The sequence below is a fragment of the Leptopilina heterotoma genome, unplaced genomic scaffold (assembly GCF_015476425.1).
Source record: "Leptopilina heterotoma isolate Lh14 unplaced genomic scaffold, ASM1547642v1 Lhet_228, whole genome shotgun sequence".
In the NCBI taxonomy this organism is placed as follows: domain Eukaryota; kingdom Metazoa; phylum Arthropoda; class Insecta; order Hymenoptera; family Figitidae; genus Leptopilina; species Leptopilina heterotoma.
In genome coordinates, this window is record NW_025110946.1 from 3,953,180 (window position 1) to 3,977,032 (window position 23,853).

Sequence of the window (23,853 nt, forward strand, 5' to 3'; positions counted from 1 at the left end):
GAAAAATAAATAAAATTAAACACAAAAGTTAAATATTTTGTCAAAACTAATTTAGCTGCTTTCCATACTTTGCCAGACTCTTCTCCCATTTAAGGAAATTAATAAAATTCAACAGAAAAGTGAAATATTTCGTGAAAATTCATTTTAGCTGCTTCCCATACTTTGCCAGACTCTTCCCATGTTTCGAAAAATCAATAAAATTAAACACAAAAGTTATTATTTTGTCAAACCTAATTTATCTGCTTCCCATATTTTGCCAGACTCTTCCTATGTTTTAAAAAATCAATAAAGTTAAACATAAAAGTTAAATATTTTGTCAAAACTAATATAGCTGCTTCCCATACTTTGCCAGACTCTTTCTGTATTTCAAAAAGTTAATAAAATTCAACAGAAAAGTGAAATTTTTTTTAAAATTCATTTTAGCTGCTTCCCATACTTTTCCAGACTCTTCCTATATTTCAAAAAATTAATAAAATTCAACAGAATAAAAAATATTTCGTCAAAATTCATTTTAGCTGCTTCCCATACTTTGCCAGATTCTTCCCATAGTTCAGAGAATTGATAAAATTTAATAGAAATGTAAAAGAATTTTTCAAAAGTAATTAAGCTGCTTCCACTAGTTTGTCAGACTCTTCCCCCATTTAAGGAAAATAATAAAATTCAACAGAAAAGTGAAATTTTTTTTAAAATTCATTTTAGCTGCTTCCCATACATTGCCAGACTCTTCCCATGTTTCGAAAAATCAATAAAATTAAACACAAAAGTTAAATATTTTGTCAAATCTAATTTAGCTGCTTCCCATACTTTTACAGACTCTTCTTCCATTTAAGGAAATTAATAAAATTCAACAGAAAAGTGAAATATTTCGTGAAAATTCATTTTAGCTGCTTCCCATACTTTGCCAGACTCTTCTCCCATTTAAAAAAATTAATAAAATTCAACAGAAAAGTGAAAATTTTCGTGAAAATTCATTTTAGCTGCTTCCCATACTTTGCTAGACTCTTCCCATGTTTCGAAAGATCAATAAAATTAAACACAAAAGTTAAATATTTTGTCATAACTAATTTAGCTGCTTCCCATACTTTGCCAGACTCTTCCTGTATTTCAAAAAATTAATAAAATTCAACAGAATAAAAAATATTTCGTTAAAATTCATTTTAGCTGCTTTACATACTTTGCCAGACTCTTTCTATAGTTTAAAAAATTAATACAATTTAATAGAAATGTAAAATATTTTTTAAAAATTAATTTAGCTGCTTTATATACTTTGCCAGACTCTTCCCATAGTTCAGAAAATTAATAAAATTTAATAAAAAAGTAAAATATTTTTTCAGTATTAATTAAGCTGCTTCCATACTTTAGCAGACTCTTTTCATGTTTTGGAAAATTATTAATCACAAAATTGAAATCTTTCGTCAAAATTCATTTTAGCTATTTCCATACTTTGCCAGACTCTTTCCATGGTTCAGAAAATTAATTAAATTTAATAGAAATGTGTGGTGAAATATTGTTTCTCACAATGTTAAGGGTAAAAGAATTACAAAAGATTAAAACACTGAAGAGTTTATTAAGGAATGTCCGAAGATTTCTTCTTACAGCAAAGATAAACTATCTATATGAATCGATGACAATTATCATAAAAAGCATTCTTTCGCGAGAGTTAAACGGTTTTGCCTCGTCAAAGGTTCGACGCTTTCTCGTGCCGATTTCCCGCAGAGGGGACGCGTTTACCATGCTTTTTTCTGAGGGTTCTTGGCTGGTCCTTTCGTCGCGTAAAAACCCAAAGTCATACAACCACGAATCCCTTCCACAGCTCGTTCGGAGTTGTCAAAAAAATTAGAATGTTAGTCCGACAACGGCCTTTCCTGACCATTGTTGGCGTCAATGACCACCTCTCCCCTTTACTGTAACAAACAAAATTTGATTTTAAAGGATGTGTTCGAATTCTCTCACTATATCGGAGATTTGGACAGAAAACAATTCTCGGATCAATTACAATGACTAAACGAAGTGGGCATTCTTCTCTGTCGTCAAATCAAAATAAACCAAGCATTGATTTCTAAGAAAATGGCAGGTGAAAGGGAAGATAGACTTTTGCAGGGCCTTATCCCACAAGTAATTACACAAAACTCTCTTGTGGATGCCTGGCTAGGTTCTATCTAGGGTCTACCAGGGCTTTACTCCACTGCGAATATATCACTTGTGGATGCCTGCATAGACCAACCAGGAATAGCATAGATCACATTCCCAATAAGCATACGCATTAAACAACGTAGATCCCGTGGGTCTCTAGCTATCTCATTTCCGGCCCGTGACTAGCTCCAGCCATGCTGTCGCTCTATTTCGTCACTCGCCGTCTTATTGTTTAGCCTTTGACAAGATACTAGAACTAGCTTCAGATTCATTATCTCGTGGCAAGCTCTCAATCAAGTTCTGACACCACCTCAGGTGCAAAGTATATATCCGGAAACTAAAACAAACTCAAGGACCTTGATTATTATTTAATTATCCTTACCCCTTGCAGCTTCTCCTTTTAGTCCAGAGCACCGAAGGCGATCCACCTGCTCATGCTATCGACAGCAACAACGCTTCACCTTCCCCTTCCCTTCTTCATTTCCCTCAGGTCCTCGACTTCGCATCGATTGTTTGGCAAAAAAGCCGCAACCTCGAATGGTCCCTTTGCTTTGGCTAACAGCTCCCCACCTGTCCCAGTCGCAGGTTGTTCTGTAGTAACCATAACAATGTCGTGCACCGCATACCTGGGAGCTTTAAACCTTTTAGAGTCAAATTTGGCTTTCTGGCGCTCTTGCTCATCATCAGTAGTCACCCCTGCTCTACGTCGAAGTTCAGTCAAATCAACAGCATCCAATGTGTCCTGTGTAGCGGCCAACAAAGACGCACCTGCAGTGCTCCTTGGCTTGAACCCATATAGCAATTGAGATGGACATTGTCGAGTGGTCCTGTTTGGAGTATTATTAATTCCGCTCTGAACCTTTTTCGCAAAAAGGTCCCAGTCGTCTTCCTCCGCTCCCGCGCCGGAAGCTGCGAGGGCACTTACCACTGTCGAATTTACCCTCTCTACCTGCCCATTTGCTCGAGGCGTGGCTGTGGCGTTTAGTACATGTTTTATCCCATATTCCTGACAGAATTTTGCGAATCGTAGGGATGTAAAACAGGTTCCCCTATCACTTATTATTCTCGATGGAACACCAAAAAGTGTGAAGATTTGTTCCAGGGATCGTATTACCCATTTTGTTTTTGTGTTTCTGACTGGCTCGATTACACAAAATTTTGTAAAACCATCCACGATGTTTAACAGTTGTGTATTCTATCTTTTACTTTTAACAAACGGCCCAACATGATCAATGTGAATTGTATGAAAAGGAATCGAAATTTTTTCTATCGGGTGCAAGAACCCAGGTTTACGTCCCGAGGACTGTTTATAATAGAGACAATTTAAGCATAATTTTACGTATTTGGTAACGAACCTTCGCATTCCCTTGAACCAGTAATTCTCTTTGACTTTTTCTTAGCGTTTTTTCTAAACCGAAGTGTCCCTGTTCATCGTGACACATTTTGACGATGTTAAAACGCGAGTTTCGCGGTACCACCCACTTGTTTCCGTTTTCAGTACGCCTAAAAACTACTCCCGCTCTTAAATCATACACATCGAAATATTGTTTAGTATCAGACTTTACTTTTAATCAATTCAACTTTTATCCATTCACTATCGGTAACATCAATGTGCAAGCATTGTACAGGATTTCGACTCAAATAGTCAACATGTGCGCCCTGAATGCCCGGCCTGTAAACAATGTCAAAGTCGAAATCCTGCATATAGACCCACCATCTTGCAACCCTCGGTTGTATGTCCTTTTTTGTAGCCGTAGCTTGTACAGCCGTACAATCTGTTACAACGACAAATTTAATTCCTAACAAATAAACCCTGAATGCTTTAAGTGCCTCATAAACATCAAGAGTTTCTAAATCGTACTTTTTTTTTAATGAGCACAGCCCCTAACCCGATGGAGCTAGCATCTGTGTGCAATTCAGTTTCGAGTGAAGGATCGTAAATAGACAAAACAGGTCTGATCAATGTGATCTTCAATACGAGGAAGAGGGTGTGGATCAGTTTTGGTCTTTTTATTGACCCCTCGATAACACAGGCACACAAAAAAATAAAAAAGTCAAAACCCAGAGGTCACACCCCCCTATCCCCATGTTTTTGGGGTCGCTGAAACCGAAAATGACCATGAAAAATTTTTTTCATCGTCCATTTTCCCGCTACCACCCCCTTACATCTGCTCCCGGGGGTTGGAATTTCAGTTTTAAAAAAGTGGAGTAGGGTGTCTATTCCTATGTTTTTTGGGTCACTAAAACCAAAAAAGACTACCAAAAACAAATTCTTCTCTCCCTTAACCCCCTACAACCCCCTTAACACCCGAAAGGTGGGGGGTCAAAATTTGAATTTTCACGAAAAGTCGATTACGGTGTCTAAACCTACGTTTTTTGGGTCGCCGAAACCAAAAAAGACTGCAAAAATCAAATCCTTTCCACCTCCGACCCCCTACAACCCCCTGCAATAATTTTTTCAAATAAAACGAACTGATTTTTGGGAAATTGAAAATTAAATATTAATTGTCAAAAATTATTGCAGGGGGTTGTAGGGGGTCGAGGGTGGAAAGGATTTGATTTTGGTAGTCTTTTTTGGTTTCAGCGACCCAAAAAACGTAGGTTTAGACACCGTAATCGACTTTTCGTGAAAATTCGAATTTCGACCCCCCACCTATCGGGTGTTAAGGGGGTTGTAGGGGGTTAAGGGAGGGAAGAATTTGTTTTTGGTACACGGAAAAAATCTTGGGTGACGTGTAATCCCAATCGTCGGAAAGTGGGGGAACTATAGTTTGGATGTGCTACGTTCTCAATTCGGGAAATCTACGTTCCCATGTTGGTGGCGCTGAACACCCAAGATTTGAGACTCAAAACCTTGGGACTGCAATAGCCGCATCTTGGGCGTTCAGCACGCCCAAGTTGGAAATGCAGCTCCTCCAAACTAAAGTCGTATCGCATTCGTACATTTTCGGTCTACTTGGAACGGCACGTCACCCAAGATTTTTTCCGTGTAGTTTTTTTTGGTTTTAGCGACCCAAAAAACATAGGAATAGACACCCTACTCGACTTTTTTTAAACTGAAATTCCAACCCCCGGGAGCAGATGTAAGGGGGTGGTAGCGGGAAAATGGCCGATGAAAAAAATTTTTCATGGTCATATTCGGTTTCAGCGACCCCAAAAACATGGGGATAGGGGGGTGTGACCTCTGGGTTTTGACTTTTTTATTTTTTTGTGTGCCTGTGTAATTAACACACAGTCAACTCTATACTCATTGCGCAACTATTTACTTGACCTAATTCTTCCATGTTTAGTGCTATAGTGTCACGGAACTCATTTAAAAGCAAAATCAATCGGTTAACAATTTCCTCACTTACTCCTGGGCAAATCACATCCCCCACCGTAATAGGGTATTTAGTCGTTTGAACCAAGTTTAATCGTCAATAATTAAATCAATAAAAGTTCGAGCGATTGGCGTCGTGACGGCATGATTAAATGCTGCAAGGGTTTCAAGTGTGGGCAGTAACTTTAACCTCAATTCTTGTGCTAATCCTACCTTAATTATTGAACAGGTACTGCCGAAATCGAGAATGCACTCAATACTTTTGTCACCTATTCTAACAATCTTTGTAGGATTTTTAAGAAATCCTCGTTCTACCTGATGCACAGCTTGAGACTCCCCCCGGCCAGTCATGCCGTCTTCTTTTCACCTTTTTCTTTAGACTTTTTATAACACCGCTCTTCCGAATGACCTGACTTTTGGCAAAAATTACACTTTAATTCATGTTTATTTTCTTTGTCCGTTTGTTTACTAAAATCCGGTTGCGTTTTTGAATTTTCACCCCTTTTTCGTTTCGATTCAGGACAATCGCGCCTCTCGTGACCCGATTTATGACAAATAAAACAATTACCCTTTTCTTAATCGTCTTTTCTTTTTAATTTTTCTGAGTTGTTATCGCGTGTTCGATTCTTGCCCGAATCGCTCTTTTTGATGGTGTCATTAAACACTCTAAGACATGAATGTAATTCATGAAGTGTTTTACATCGATCCGCTAAGACTGTGGTGCGTATGTGATCATCGTGGATCCCCTGTGCTACATAATCTATTAATTGGTCATCTGACAACTCTAATTTTAACGCGTTAATTTTTCCCAACTTTTTAAAACAGTAAGTTTGTAAATCATGACCCGCGGTACTCTTAAAATTAGCAGCATCTGCCAATAATTTACCAAAGCTTACATCCCCTGGAAATTGTTTAACAATAGCATGCGAGAAAACCGACCAAGACAAATGCGAATCATGTTACTCGCTATACCACAATTTTGCGTTACCTCTAAGTTTGCAGACCGCTAAATAAAGTTTTGTTCTTTCATCCCAATCATACAAAACACCGCAATTGTTAATTTTCTCTAGCCAGCCTGATGCCGTAAGACTTTGCTCAGCTGGATCAAATTCCGGCAGAGATTGTTCATTAATAAAATGGTTACCTGTTTTCTTTGTGGATAATCTTACAACACTTGTGAGTACATCGGTCAATTTGGCGAAATCCGAGTTGGAACTCATTACTGAACCAGCCATAGAACTCCTTCCCATGGAATCTTGACTATGAACCTGGTCACGACCTGATCTTCCATCCCTGTATCTCCTGACTGATTCTGCATCACTTGAGGCGGACCTTCGCCTTTTCTCACCCCTATGGTGACGACGTTCTCGTGATCTGCTGCGACCCATTGTAGTTTTGTTCTATTGTCACTCAATCACAAAACCTACTCCAATTTACAAGCACCTTCACTATACACTTTCTTTTTTTTTCTTTTTTTTCCGTTGCCGAGAAAAATCGTAATAAACCACCCGCGTTTGGGGAATGGTAGTTTATCCCACTTCTAATATGTGGTGAAATATTGTTTCTCACAATGTAAAGGGTAAAAGAATTACAAAAGATTAAAACACTGAAGAGTTTATTAAGGAATGTCCGAAGATTTCTTCTTACAGCAAAGATAAACTATCGTCGCGTAAAAACCCCAAGTAATAAAACCACGAATCCCTTCCACAGCTCGTTCGAAGTTGTCAAAAAAAATTGAAATGTTAGTCCGACAAATGTAAAAGAATTTTTCAAAACTAATTTAGCTGCTTCCCCTAGTTTGTCAAACTCTTCCCCATTTAAGGAAATTAATAAAATTCAACAGAAAATTGAAATATTTCGTTACAATTTATTTTAGCTGATTCCCATACTTTGCCAGACTCTTCCTATAGTTCAAAAAATAAATAAAATTTAAAAGAAAAGTAAAATATTTTTTCAATATTAATTTAGCTGCTTTCCATACTTTGACAGACTCTTCCCATGTTTCAGAAAATTATTAAACACAAAAGTGAAATCTTTCGTCAAAATTCATTTTAGCTATTTCCAAACTTTGCCAGACTCTTCCCATAGTTCAGAAAATTAATAAAATTTAATAGAAATGCAAAATAATAATTTTTGAAAACTAATTTAGCTGCTTCCCTTACTTTGTCAGACTCTTCCCATATTTCAAAAAATTAATAAAATTCAACAGAATAAAAAAATATTTCGTCAAAATTCATTTTAGCTGCTTTCCATACTTTGCCAGACTTTTCCCATATTTCAGAAAATTATTAAAATTTAATAGAAATGTAAAATATTTTTTAAAAATTAAATTAGCTGCTTCACATACCTGGCCATACAATTCACATAGTTCAGAAAATTAATAAAATTTAATAGAAAAGTAAAATATTTTTTCAATATTAATTTAGCCGCTTCCCATACTTTGGCAGACTCTTACCATATTTCAAAAAATTAATAAAATTCAACAAAATAAAAAATATTTCGTCCAAATTCATTTTAGCTGCTTCCCATACTTTAACAGACTCTTACCATATTTCAAAAAATTAATAAAATTCAACAGAATAAAAAAAATTTCGTCAAAATTAATTTTAGCTGCTTTCCATACTTTGCCAGACTCTTCCCATAGTTCAGAAAATTAATAAAACTTAATAATAATGTAAAAGAATTTTTCAAAACTAATTTAGCTGCTCCCACTAGTTTGTCAGACTCTTCCCTCATTTAAGGAAATTAAATAAAATTCAACAGAAAACTAAAATATTTTTTAAAAATTAAATTAGCTGCTTTACATACCTGGCCAGACAATTCACATAGTTCAGAAAATTAATAAAATTTAATAGAAAAGTAAAATATTTTTTCAATATTAATTAAGCTGCTTCCCATACTTTGGCAGACTCTTACCATATTTCAAAAAATTAATAAAATTCAACAGAATAAAAAATATTTCGTCAAAATTCATTTTAGCTGCTTCCCATACTTTGGCAGACTCTTACCATATTTCAAAAAATTAAAAAAATTCAACAGAATAAAAAATATTTCGTCAAAATTCATTTTAGCTGCTTTCCATACTTCGCCAGACTCTTCCATAGTTCAGAAAATTAATAAAATTTAATAATAATGTAAAAGAATTTTTCAAAACTAATTTAGCTGCTCCTACTAGTTTGTCAGACTCTTCCCTCATTTAAGAAAATTAATAAAATTCAACAGCAAAGTAAAATATTTCGTCAAAATTCATTTTAGCTGCTTCCAATACTTTGCTAGACTCTTCCCATGTTTCGAAAAATCAATAAATTTAAACAGAAAAGTGAAATATTTTGTCAAAACTAATTTAGCTGCTTCCCATACTTTTCTAGACTCTTCCCAAATTTCAACAAAATAATAAAATTTAACAGAATAAAAAATATTTCGTCAAAATTTATTTAAGCTGCTTCCCATACTTTGCTAGACTCTTACCATGTTTTGAAAAATCAATAACATTAAACACAAAAGTTAAATATTTTTTAAAAATTAATTTAGCTGCTTTACATACTTTGCCAGACTCTTTCCATAGTTCAGAAAATTAATAAAATTTAATAGAAAAGTAAAATATTTTTTCAGTATTAATTAAGCTGCTTCCATACTTTGCCAGACTCTTCCCATGTTTCGGAAAATTTTTAAACACAAAAGTGAAATATTTCGTCAAAATTCATTTTAGCTATTTCCAAACTTTGCGAGACTCTTACCATAGTTCAGAAAATTAATAAAATTTAATAGAAAAGTAAAATATTTTTTCAGTATTAATTAAGCTGCTTCCATACTTTGACAGACTCATCCCATGTTTCGGAAAATTTTTAAACACAAAAGTGAAATATTTCGTCAAAATTCATTTTAGCTATTTCCAAACTTTGCGAGACTCTTACCATAGTTCAGAAAATTAATAAAATGTAATAGAAATGTAAAATATTTTTTTAAAACTAATTTAGCTGCTTCCCTTACTTTGTCAGACTCTTCCCCCATTCAAGGAAATTAATAAAATTCAACAGAAAATTGAAATATTTCGTTAGAATTCATTTTAGCTGCTTCTTATACTTTGCCAGACTCTTCCCATATTTCAAAAAATTATTTAAATTCAACAGAATAAAAAATATTTCGTCAAATTTCATTTTAGCTGCTTTCCATACTTTGCCAGACACTTCCCATATTTCGAAAAATCAATAATATTAAACAGAAAAGTGAAATCTTTGGTCAAAACTAATTTAGCTGCTTTCCATACTTTTCCAGACTCTTCTGATATTTCAAAAAATTAATAAAATTCAACAGAATAAAAAATATTTCTGCAAAATTCATTTTAGTTGCTTCCCATACTTTGCCAGACTTTTCCCATAGTTCAGAAAATTAATAAAATTTAATAGAAAAGTAAAATATTTTTTCAGTATTAATTAAGCTTCTTCCATACTTTGGGAGACTCTTCCTATGTTTCCGAAAATTATTAAACACAAAAGTGAATTCTTTCGTCAAAATTCATTTTAGCTATTTCTATACTTTGCTAGACTCTTTCCATAGTTCAGAAAATTAATAAAATTTAATAGAAATGTAATAGAGCTTTTCAAAACTAATTTAGCTGCTTCTCTTAGTTTGTCAGACTCTTCCCCCATTTAAGGAAATTAATAAAATTCAACAGAAGATTGAAAAATTTCGTTAAAATTCATTTTAGCTGCTTCTTATACTTTGCCAGACTCTTCCCATATTTCAAAAAATTAATAAAATTTAATAGAAATGTAAAATATTTTTTAAAAATTAATTTAGCTGCTTCACATACTTTGCCAGACTCTTCCCATAGTTCAGAAAATTAATAAAATATAATAGAAATGTAATATATTTTTTCAATATTAATTCAGCTGCTTCCCATACTTTGACAGACTCTTCCCATGTTTCGAAAAATCAATAAAATTAAACAGAAAAGTGAAATATTTGGTCAAAACTAAATTATCTGCTTCCTATACTTTTCCAGACTCTTCCCATATTTCAAAAAATTAATAAAATTTAACAGAATAAAAAATATTTCGTCAAAATTTATTTTAGCTGCTTCTCATACTTTGCCAGACTCTTCCCATAGTTCAGAAAATTAATAAAATTTAATAAAAATGTAAAAGAATTTTTCAAAACTAATTTAGCTGCTTCCCCTAGTTTGTCAGACTCTTCCCCTATTTAATGAAATTAATAAAATTCAACTTTTTGAGAAAAATAGTATTTTTTGCTCACGTGCATCCTTTTTTTGGAGTGGCATCGAAAACAATGGTTCTAAACGACTTTACATTAGAAATCTGTATAAAATTTATATTTTTCCATATAAATACTATCAAATTTTGAACAAATTCTTGTTTTTATTCTATTCTTTTACAATATAAACAAATGAGAGCATTACCAATTTAAGAATACATTTTATGTAAAACCGATTAAATTCGTTTTTATTTACTTTTTCTCAAATTTCGATTTAAGGAGAAATTATTTATAAAATTTTCATGATAAAAAATTATTTGTTATTAAAAAAGCTTTAGTCATTATTATTAATAATAACACTACTGAAAATTTTGTTAATTTCTTTAAAACTTTATACAATTTAAAAATTCGCGGCAAAGACAAGTTCTACATATGACCGCTAGAGGTCCTTCAACAGAATTTGCTCAGAAACGAGTTTGTTTTTTAATATTATAAATAGGAAACATACGGTTATCATGAAAATTTTCTTTTGAGAGCTTTTTGGTCAGCAAACGCAGGTAAGTGTCGATATTTTGTTTATATTATATTACGGGTTTTTTAATAAGTATATATTACAGGTTTTTTTATTAAGTATATTCTATAAATATACACACTATTTTAATTCAAAATGTCGATCGCGAACTTGAAGTGCGCTGGCTGTAAAACATTCTTAACTAATGTAAAAAAAGGAAAAATGAAAATTATAAAAGACGAAGCAAAAGCTGAAAGATATACTTTATCTTTAAATCAATTGATAATAATCGATGATGTTCTGTGTAATGTATGTCGACTTTCAATTTATTCCGATAAAGTTGAAAATAAAGGTAATGAATATGAAATTGAAACACAGGATTTGTCTGACGAAGACTCAACATTTGAATTTAAAAAAAAGAGAAAAAAGAATTCTTGAGACTGATGAACTTGTTGAAATTACAATGCCACGAACGGTAGCTACTCATAAATATTGCTGTATTTGTTCATCAAAAGTCGATTTAACAGTTATTGCCGAAGAAATTCGAATTTCCACATATATTATAACAAAAATTTATATCCCATCTGGAAATCGGTGTTGTAAAAAACATTTAATAAAAAACAGAATATATGAAGATGATCTCAAGCTTTTAAACATATATTCTAATAGATCAAGTCTTACAACATTGGAATTATCGAAATTAATGGAAAATCTTACATTAAAATGCGATTCTTCCTTGTTTAAGCATGTAGGTGAATTCACTATGCCAAAAGAGCAATTAAATGATTTTACAGGATTAAACTGAGAGAATTTATTAAAAATTATTGATATGTTAACTTCACTTCGTAATACTCAATCTCGATCAGTCATGCAAGCGCTTGTCATTTTTTTATTTAAATTAAGATCAGTCAATTCTAATAAAATGATATTTTCAATTTTTTAACTCGATGACCAGCATAATGTTTCAGATTATTATTCCTGCATTATTAAATCATTTGAAAATGACGTCTTGCCTAAACATTTTGGTATATCAGCAGCTAACAGAGATATGGCTAAAAATTTATATAATGCGGAAGGTAAATTATTTGTAATCTGTGATGGCACATACGCTCGGCACGAAAAGAGCTCTAACAATGAATACCAGAGAAAATCTTATTCTGGACAAAAAAAGGTTCCTCTTTGTAAACCATTTACAATTTGTACCACCGATGGTTACATTGTTGACATGCTTGGACCATACCTTGCAAATCAAAATGATGCGGATATTTTAAAAGGAATAATGGAAGATCCAATTGGTTATTCAAGCTCCTTAAAAAAGATGATGTTTTTGTGCTTGATCGCGGATTTCGTGATGTGAAAGATATCTTAGAGCAAAAAGGTTTTAAAGTTTTAATGCCTTCTTTAAAGGGAAAAAGGAAGCAACTCACTACGGAAGAGGCTAACGATTCACGATTTGTCACAAAAATTCGGTGGGCAGTAGAATCTGTGCATGGCGTTTTAAAAGAAAAATATTCGCTTTTAGATCATAAAATTGATAATAAATTATTACCAAAAGTTGGATCTTTTTTTAAAATTACATCCTTTTTAAACAATATGTTTGGAAAAAGGTTTAATTCTTATTTTGACATGTTTGAAGACATTGTGCAACGAATGCACAATAAAAAAAATGAGCCTAACATTTTAGCTAGCGAAGTGGAACAAAATGGTTGGCTTCGTCGTAAATTGCCTTTTCAAACCGTTTCATCCGATGATCTCCAAGACTTCCCAGAAATGACGGAAAAAGATTTGAAAATCTTATTTACTGGTACTTACCAACTCTCTCAAGCAGTTTCGTATTTAGCGGAGATGATGGACAAGGATGGTAAACTGAAATTAGACTATGTGAAAGATCAATCCAATGTTCTAAAAGTGAGAGTACCATCACGTCATATGTCACGTACGACATACAGATGCTTTTTAAGATATGAACCGAATACCATAGGTGTGTCAGGTTTGACACATCACTTTTGTGAATGTGCAAATGGCAATCGCACTGTCGGATGTTGCTCTCATGTAGCTGCCGTAGTTTACTACTTAAGTCATGCCAAATATTTGTCAAGAATTTTGAGACCAGCAGAAATACTTAGTGACATATTTAAAAAAAAAACAATTGTATTCCTGTAATTGAGACTAATAGTGACGAAGATTAGATATCAGCAATTCTTTGATTCAACAAGCACCCCGTTTAAGACTATGTACTGCATTATTTTGCAATCCGTGAGAGGCGAGGGGACTCACGTTCATAGAAAAACCCTTTGCTTTATTTAAGAAAATTTTTTAGCTTAAATTCAGCAGAGGTTTATTCTTTGATTTAACAAGCACCCCGATACGGAATTCAAAACCGTACTGCAACATTCACGTGGTGAATTCCGATAACTATAATTATAGGCTAACTGCAGACGTTCCATCATGAAAATTTTATAAACAATTTCTCCTTAAATCGAAATTTGAGTAAAAGTAATGCTCTAATTTGTTTATGTTATAAAAGAATGAAATAGAAACAAGAATTTGTTCAGTATTTGATAGTATTTATATGGAAAAATATGAATTTTATACAGATTTCTAATGTAAAGTAGTTTAGAACCATTTTTTTCGGTGCCACTCCAAAAAAGGGTGCACGTGAGCAAAAAATACTATTTTTCTCAAAAAGTTGAATTTTATTAATTTCATTAAATAGGGGAAGAGTCTGACAAACTAGGGGAAGCAGCTAAATTAGTTTTGAAAAATTCTTTTACATTTTTATTAAATTTTATTAATTTTCTGAACTATGGGAAGAGTCTGGCAAAGTATGAGAAGCAGCTAAAATAAATTTTGACGAAATATTTTTTATTCTGTTGAATTTTATTAATTTTTTGAAATATGGGAAGAGTCTGGAAAAGTATAGGAAGCAGATAATTTAGTTTTGACCAAAGATTTCACTTTTCTGTTTAATTTTATTGATTTTTCGAAACATGGGAAGAGTCTGGCAAAGTATCGGAAGCAGCTAAATTAATATTGAAAAAATATTTTACATTTCTATTAAATTTTATTAATTTTCTGAACTATGGGAAGAGTCTGGCAAAATATGTGAAGCAGCTAAATTAATTTTTAAAAAATATTTTACATTTCTATTAAATTTTATTAATTTTTTGAAATATGGGAAGAGTCTGGCAAAGTATAAGAAGCAGCTAAAATGAATTTTAACGAAATTTTTCAATTTTCTGTTGAATTTTATTAATTTCCTTAAATGGGGGAAGAGTTTTGAAAATTTGAAAATTTTTTTTTTAATTGTTTTTGTGAAAAAATTTAAAATTTTTTTTTTAACGTCTTACTTGTCTTTATAACCCATTAAAATTTCATCAAAATCGGTTTAGTAGTTTTCGAGAAAAATGAGTTTTTTGATTTTGCTTTCCCCGTCCATAACTCCCTCAAAAATGAAAATTTTGAGTTCATATTTACAGGAATTGTTACTCATGTTGGTGGTAATATGTGGAATTAATTTGAACCGATTTAAAGCGGGGGCAGATTTTACATACTTACCCCCCTATGCCCTTTACCTAAATATTTAACGACTTAACACTATAAATGTCCGATAACCAGTACCTCTACCCTAGTTAAGTAGTTTTTAGGTTTTGGAAAAATTGTAATAAATGTTTTATCGATCTCGATGGGGGCTCACAGAACTCTGATCAAAACTCTTAGAACTCTCCATTTATAACACAGGTCAACAAAAAAAGACTTACTTTTTTTTTATGAGATAGCGGAATGGTTTCCTATGTATTTTTGGACGCTGAACACGATCCCGACTTCCAAAATTGCCCATCACGTCAGGATTTTGAGAAAAGTGGGGGTAAAGACCCCAAAAACGCTTTTTTGAGGAATTTCAACATTTATTTTCTCTTTAACCTGACGTGCTAGGGACTTCCACAAGGTCTTAAATTAAAGCTTGTAATGTGCACTAAAAGACCAATATCCATAAAATTAAAAAAAATTAAAATTTTTTTTAAAAAATGGGATTGAAGACACCAAAAATTTGTGTTTTTGGATTGCTTTAATAGACTTTTTGCAATTGCTTGGATTCGCATGAAAATGGTTACTTGGGGTTTTTGGGGTCGCTGATTACGAATCCGATATTATTTTCCAAAAATTAAAAATGGCGGATTCGTAATCAGCGACCCCAAAAACCCTGAAATAACAATTTTCAAGCGAATCCAAGCAATTCTTAATTCTTACATCTGCCATCTTGGTTTCGCCGTTTTAAATTTTTGCAAACAAATATTGGATTCGTAATCAGCGACCCCAAAAACCCCAAGTACCCATTTTCAAGCGAATCCAAGCGATTGCAAGAAGTCTATTAAAGCAATCCAAAAACACAAATTTTTGGTGTCTTCAACCCCATTTTTTGAAAAAAATTTTAATTTTTTTTCATTTTATGGATATTGATCTTGTAGTGCACATTACAAGCTTTAATTTAAGACCTTGTGGAAGTCTCTAGCACGTCAGGTTAAAGAGAAAAGAAATGTTGAAAATCCTCAAAAAAGCGTTTTTGGGGTCTTTACCCCCACTTTTCTCAAAATCCTGACGTGATGGGCAAATTTGGAAGTCGGGATCGTGTTCAGCGTCCAAAAATACATAGGAAACCATTCCGCTATCTCATAAGAAAAAGTAAGTCTTTTTTTGTTGACCTGTGTAATAAATCAAATTTTATTTGAAACTTCAAAGTCTTGTAGTTCAGTAGTTTTAGGGTTCCTAAAAAATTGTTATTAGGGTTTTCTATTAATCTCGATGGGGGGCTTACAGAACTCTGATCAGAACTCATAGAACTCTCAATTTATAATAAATCAAATTTTTTTGAAACTTCAAAGTCTTGTAGTTCACTATTTTCTAGGTTTTGAAAAAATTGTTATAATAGTTTTTTATCGATCTCTATAGGGGGCTCACAGAACTCTGATCAGAACTCTTGTAACATAGCATATTAGTTTTTTTGGAAAAATTTTCGTGTTTTCAATTATGTTTTTATGACTTCGGACTATCAGAACTATTCAAATAAACTGTAAGGAACTGTAGAACTCTCTTAAAACTACTCAGAACTCTAATTATACCCCACCGTCCACGAGTATCAGGACGATTACAAGCGACTCTATGAAAAAACATGCCATCACTTTTTCAATAATATCTCGTAAATAAAAGGAGATACAAAAAAAACTTAAATACGGTTAGAAAAATGATTAAATTTTGCGTAAAATAAGCCATCTTTGAAGTTATTTCGTTAGCTATTTTTTGAGTTGTAGAGCGAGAAAGAAATAAAAAAAATTATCAAATTTTCCCATTTTTGTCTCTTGACTTCAACTTTTTTAAAAATCTAGAAAAATTTAGATAACATTTTTCTAAAAACACAGCAATTTTCGTTAGAATTTCAGCTTTAAAATAAGTCTTCGAAAATTAAAAAAAATTAATCCCTCTTCGATATATAATTAAAAATGTGAAGCCGTGTTTCGACCGATTAGTGCATTGAAATTCAACTCTGACAACTCGATTCCGGCTTCGCACGGCTGCGAATGAGAGAGAAAGCAGGGACGAATTAACGCGGGGGAACGATGAACTTTCGAGTTTCTTTATATTACTCGTGAAACATCAATATTTATTATTCCCCAGCATGAATCCGTCCCTTTTTTCTCTCCCATTCGCAGCCACGCAAAGCTAGAATCGAGTCGTCACAGTTAAGCAATGCACCAATCGTCGAAACCTTTTTTAATTTTCAAAGGCTTATTTTAAAGCTGAAATTCTAACGAAGATTTCTGTGTTTTTAGAAAAATTTTATTTATTTATTTATTTTAATTTATTATAAACGGGTTTACAAAATTGTACCCTTTATAAGGAAAAAAAAGAACATACTTATTACTATTTTAGCGCTATAAATATTACCAAATCAATAACAAATCTATCATGATTATGTAATAAAGTCAATCAGATGTTGTTGTTTATATAAATAAAAGGCTCATGCGCAAATCGTCTTCTAGAACCATTAAAAAAATCTAAAGCTTAAGCATGATTTGTCTCACGACAAAGCCGAGTAAGAGGTGAGTTAATTCCCAAGTTTGTGCGACTGAAAGACACTTTAAAAGTTAATCTGTCTCTCAACGAAATATAAGGAACCGACAGCGAGATTCCGGACAATAAAGTCGGACAATCTATGCCGCTATTAAAGACTCCGTAAAAAATTGCAAATCATTTTTTAAAAATCTACTATGTATTAACGGAACTCTAAACAGCGTCCGTAATTCCGTAAAATCATGACTAAAATAGTCATAAGGTACACTTAGCTGTCTGTCAGCAAATCTCAAGAAAATATTCTGAACTCTCTCAAGCCTCACCTTCTGATATTCATATTGCGGGAAATATATTTGAGACAAAAATTCCATGTGAGGCCTGACAAGAGAGAAGTACAAGATCCTGAGATGAACGCGCAGACTAAAAAAAACTAAACCCGATCCCACAATCTGACCAAGAGCTCTCAACGATTTACCGATAGCAAAATCAGTGTGATAATTATATGTGAGAGCAGGATCCAGTATTATTCCCAAATCTCGCTGTCGATGAACTTTTGCAAGCGGTGTACCGCAGATATTATAATAAAAATGTACTATCTTAGTTTTTCTATGAAACGACATTATGTAACATTTATTTATACTTAGTGGCAAAAAATTCTTGGTGGACCACAAATAGACTCTATCCAGGTCATCTTGTAGTTTATGTGTACAATATAAAGAATTTAACACTTTAAACATTTTTAAATCATCTGCGTTTTTTCTTAGAGTCGCTTGTAATCGTCCTGATACTCGTGGACGGTAGTGTCAATCCATTTTTTCAATAGTGAGAGGGTGCTCATTATGAAAAACCCTATTTTTTACCATTTAATTCCTGGAACTATTTCTAAAAACTATCAGGGTGCTATTCTGTAACTTCACTTCACATTCACTTCACTTTCACTTCACTTTCACTTCACTTTCACTTCACTTTCACTTCACTTTCACTTCACATTCACTTCACATTCACTTCACATTCACTTCACTTTCACTTCACTTTCACTTCACTTTCACTTCACTTTCACTTCACTTCACATTCACTTCACATTCACTTCACTTTCACTTCACATTCACTTCCACTCCACATTCACTTCACTTTTCACTTTCAATGTGAAGTGAAAGTGAAGTGAATGTGAATTGAATGTGAAGTGAATGTGAAGTGAAAGTGAAGTGAAAGTGAAGTGAAAGTGAAGTGAAAGTGAAGTAAATGTGAAGTGAAAGTGAATGTGAAGTGAATGTGAAGTGAAAGTGAAGTGAAAGTGAAGTGAAAGTGAAGTGAAAGTGAAGTGAAGTGAAAGTGAAGTGAAAGTGAAGTGAAAGTGAAGTGAAAGTGAAGTGAATGTGAAGTGAAAGTGAAGTGAATGTGAAGCGGAGTTACAGAATAGCACCCCAGGAACTCTAGAACTATTGTAGAGGAAGTTAGAACTCTAAAAAAAATTTAATTTTTTTAAAAGTGGGGGGCCAACGTCACATACATTCTATTCTGGCCTTATTTTAACACCTTACGATTTGCTGTGCATTTGAATGTTTATAATAAATAATATGTGTCAATTATTTTATTCTTTCTTATGCGTAAAATTATTTGCTGTAATTTAAACATGTTAAAACTCTGTATGCGGCATAATCTGCCTCAGCGTCAGCACAACCGACGAATAGTTGTTATTTTACTATTATTTTCTTTCATTTTGTCAAAATCGGCACTTTCAATCCCGCTCTTCCCTACTATCAGTGTCTATCACTTTATCTACCAAATATTATGAAATTGTAATTAATAGTGTTTCTCTGCAAAAATTCAAAATTTGACTTTTTTAAAAAAAAGTCAATAATATAATTTTTAAAAGAGTAAAAATTTGAATTTTTCAAAAAATTTAGACACCATTAAAAGAGCAAAAGAAAAACCTTTCAAAAACATAGAGATAAAAAATTTACTTTAGTAAATTATTTATTTATAGAGATAATAAAAGCCATAAATTTAAAAATTAGATTTTAGTTGAAATCCACCTCATCCACTATGAGATGTAATCGTTTTCATCTCATTGTCCTTGGGCCACTGTCACGACTGGGAAAATTGCGAGCTTCTCCCCTATGGACCGGAAAAAGCGACAGCTGAGCCACCGGAAGCAAGATGGCGTCTACATTGACGCCTGTCGTCGCTCGAGAGTTGTCGTCAAGGATAAAAATAAAATTATCATCATTGTGAACTCATGATGTTCAAAAAGTATAAACACATATAAAATAGAAGTTTTTAACATAAAAGATACGTTAAAAATACATAATTATAAAAAGTGAACATTTATCAACGTAGTTAGTAAAGGTGAAAAATCTTTAATATAATGAAAAACTAGTATTATATTTCTCTATCGGTAGTAAAAAGCGTTGAAGATTAAAATAATCCATTTTGGTGTAAGCCTAAGTCTTAGTCAAAGACTAAGATTTAGACTATGACTTAGACAAAGATTAAAACTAAATCTAAACCTTAGTCTTAGTCTTTGACTTTCTTTGACAAATCGTTGACTTGGTTTTGATTTAAAGTAAAATTTCATTCAGAGTAAAAAATAACACCAAAATGGATTATATTAATCTTTTCTGGTGCAAATTTAATCCTATAGGGATTAAACTGTTGCAGATTATTTTAATTCATTTTGGTGTTATTTTAACATCTCATGATTTACTGTGTTGTAATTGTAATTTTAATTATCGATATCGTCAACCGGAGCTATTTTGTGCACCATATTAATATTAATATAGGTCGTGGGCTCGTATCCCACCATGCTTCCGTTTTTTCTAAGTTCTTTGAAAATTTTGAAATTAACTATAATAATCTTCGTATTCTTTCATTCAGTCTGTCCAGAGCGTGTACATTCTGTCCGCAGTAAGAGAGAAAGGTTGATAGAGAGAAAGAGAGGTAAGTATCGCCTGTCCTTTTAGTTTAGAGTAGGAGCGAAAGAGAGGCGAATATTATTATTATATCTATATATATTAAGTTAGTCTTTCCTTATATACTCTGTTCACAGTGAGAGAGAAAGAGAGGGAGGGAGGTATTGTCTCTCCTTTTAGTTTAGAGTAGGAGCGAAAGAGAGACGAATAGTTAAAAAAGTAATTCCCACTTTTTGGGTTTAGAAGGGGGTACCATGTTTTCTCCAATTTCCATGTCAGGTAGAAAGAGAGGAACAGAATTTGATAGGGGAAGAAAAAGTGGGGAATTTTACTTTCAAGCCAAAATACGAAATGGGCGTCTTATTTCATTATTGGCTAATTATTTTTCTTTTTTCACTCACAGATAGATTAAGGAGTAAAAGAAAGGCAGATCAAGAACGAGGTATGAGTGAGAGGTATAAATTTTATCCTTGTTCCATAAACCAAATGGACAATTTTTGACTCCCACCCCGCCTCCAGTTGTGAACAATCACAAATATTTTAAAAAACTAATTCGTATAATTATTTAAGATTCAATTATCTTCGAACAATGGGTAAGGCTTTCTGAAGTGTACCGATGGTTTTTTAAGCCTGTTACGCGCTGTAAAAAAGACATGGAGCGTGCAGTTTCACGGGCGGTTGCACTGCCGCGTTACATGCGTTGAATTGGTTTCAATTTGTTAGTTAATGCTTTATTTATTAAGCATTTGACACATAATTTCGAAAATTTTAATTAAAATTAAATTCAAAATGGCGGATCCAATATGGCGAATAATATGGCGCTTAACAAAAATATAGCTTTATTTTGTAAATAAAATACGGGCCCAGAAATATTTTTTTGTTTTTATTTTCGGATTTTTTATAGTGTTAAGAATACTCTCCTAAAATAATATTGCAAAATTCAAAGTAAAACAAAAATTATACATCCTTATTCTTCGCCATGTCAAAGATGTTTTTGTATGCGGATAAGCAATCCTATGATTTAAATGTTTTCTCATTTGCATTTTTTAAAAAAGACAAACAAAAATGTATTTGGTGTTGCTGATCAAAAATTAGATATCAAATTTTCAAAATTGAAAATGGGGGATCCAACATGGCGGAAAAGAAAATTTTTTTATTTTAATTTTTTTTTCGTTTAATTTTTTTTTTCGTCCACCATATTGTATCCGCCATTTTTAATTTTTAAAAAATTATGTCATATTCGTAATCAGCGACCCCAAAACCCCCCGTAACGATTTTCAAGCAAATCCAATGATTTAAAAAAAAGAATGTCCGCCATATTAGATTCGCCATTTTGAATTTTGAAAATCTGATTCAATATTCGTAATTAGCGACCTCGAAAACCCCCAAGTAACGCTTTTCAAACAAATCCTAAGATTTTTTTAAAAAAATTTCAAAACTTATGAACAAAAACTTAAAATGCGTTTTTCTCAAAATGTCTTTTTTTGATCTGGAAAGAGTGATATCTCGAGTTCTTCTAAAGCGATTTTAAAAAATCAAACGGCTTTTGATTCAGCGTCATCATGCCTATAAGTGGAACCTCAAAAACTGGAAAATTTCCAACTTTCTTTATTTTATAAGGGAAATTCTGAATAAAAACACCTTTTTTTGTATATTTTAGAGAAAAAGTACTCTAAAAAAACTCACTTTTTTGAGGTTCCACACCTAAAGAAATATCTAACGAAGAGAATGCCACTTCGTTTTTGGTTTTATGTGTTATAGAAAGTTTGGAATCGATCTTACCACCGAGAATGGGCATTTTCGAAAATGGCGTATATCGCCGCCATTTTGAAATAAAAATGAAAATTTTTTTTTACAAATTCTTAAATAAATTATTTTTTATATGTTAAAGAAAATTTTTTAAATAAATGTCATAGTTATTTTAATAATATATACTAAAAAGCCTTCTTTTTGCCTGTTTTGAACAGTCATTTATTTGTTCGACCGTATGAAAATAGCGATTTTTTTCCAAGGGTAAAAAAACAGTTGGTCCCATGCTTTTTTTGCCCAAGGTAAAAAAGGCCGCCATTTTCATACAAGTCGAACAAGTGAATGACTTTTACTCCCTGTCGTCTGCTATCTGAAATCGACACTTTTGTGCATTACAAATAAAAAATATCGTATGTAATACGGGAATAAAGGCAGCCAATTTGTTCACGATGATTTTTGTGACACGAGTGGAGGTCTCGGGGCGCCCTCGACCTCGACTCGTGTCACAAAAATCACCGTAAACAAATGGCTGCCTTTATACCCTTGTTGCTTAATATAATATTTTTACAAGATTAATGATTAGGTACAATTTTATTGTGTCATTTGAAGAAAAAGAATAGATATTAATCTTATTTAAAATTTTTTGACAGTCTTTATTGTGAAAAAATTGATGCAATATCCAAATTTTCATTTCGACAATTACACAATTACACCTCCATTTTTAAAATAAGGATTTTTTTTGCAAATGACCGACAAAATGGGCCCCTTTCATTTTTTTAAAGAACCAATGAAATCTATCAGTTTAATTATCGATAAATTAATGAAAACCGCAAATTCCTGGTAATGAAAAAATTATGAAAAACATGTTTCCCGACATGAATTTTTAGGAAAATAAGAATTTAATATAAGTGAAAAAAATTTTAATTTACTTAAAATAAAAAAACCTTTTCATTTTTACAACTCTTTTTAGTTCATTTATTTTATATTTTGACTGACTCGATTATAAGATTGCAAACTTTTTTTTTATATAAAGATAATAGTGCACCAATAGAACCTTTTGCGACAACGTCATCGAATTACGAAAAAAGTAGCCATGGTTCCTCGAAACGTCCAGAAAAGAAGAAAGAAAAAGCAAGAAAACTTGATATCTGCATTGCAAGTCTTAACTACCAAAACAGAAAATCTGGTATTTCAATAATTATAGAAAAAATTACTATTTACATGAAGAGAATAATTTAAGAAGGGAACCAGTCAAATTTTAACTTATTGAAATTATTACTGTTTGCCCCATACGCTCATTTTGAGTATAAATGTTAGTTTAAAAATAAGGTATACTACACATGGTTGTTTTGAAATTCTAAACAACAGTTTTGACAATCTCGCCATTTCGGAGATATTGACATCTGGACGGTTTGTCCCACTCTCCCCAAATATTATAATATTATTTTAATGATTAACGCCTAAAATAAGAAAATTCTTTGTGCAAATTCAACCTATACTTTTATGAATAAAACAGATTATATTTTATACCGCAAGTATGTTTCTTATAGGTATTGAGTGTGCTCTTTTCGATTTCGGGGTGAAAAAAAAAGAATTTCGTTTAAAACAAAAATTAAATATAGCGGTTTTATCTTTAAAAACAGAAAAGAAATTTAATTTTTTCAAGTTTGGTTATTTTTTTACCCATTTACCCATCCAAATATTTGGATTCAGTAACCTCAAAAACATAAAATATAATGATATCTGGCATTAAAAGAAATAAAAAAATTTAGCAAAGTTGTGACACGAAAACTTTATTTTGACTACTCTGCTAAGGAGTTAAACGTGCGTGAATAATATTCAATTCTCATCCATAGAGGCACAAAAATTGTATACTTTTAAAAAAAGTAAATTAGAATGTAAAATTTAAAGATGGCGGACCAATTATGGCCTAAAATATGAAGGGA

General features: G+C 32.4%; 1 protein-coding gene across 1 annotated transcript; it reads right to left on the reverse strand.

Annotated features, from left to right (window-relative positions):
• Positions 1 to 2,590: 2,590 nt before the first annotated feature.
• Positions 2,591 to 3,575, reverse strand: LOC122502386. The gene is made up of 2 exons (XM_043612406.1): positions 3,489 to 3,575; positions 2,591 to 3,139 (listed from the first exon to the last, which is right to left on the reverse strand). The coding sequence occupies exons 1-2, from the start codon at positions 3,573 to 3,575 to the stop codon at positions 2,591 to 2,593; spliced, it is 636 nt and encodes a 211-aa protein (XP_043468341.1).
• Positions 3,576 to 23,853: the final 20,278 nt, after the last annotated feature.

Excerpts from the sequence above, each read along its gene's own strand:
- LOC122502386 (XM_043612406.1), bottom strand. The coding sequence starts at position 3,575 with ATGTGTCACGATGAACAGGGACACTTCGGTTTAGAAAAAACGCTAAGA. Across the intron at positions 3,140-3,488 it reads TGGTTCAAGGGAATGCGAAG|GAATATGGGATAAAACATGT; the intron begins GTTCGTTACCAA and ends AAATTCTGTCAG.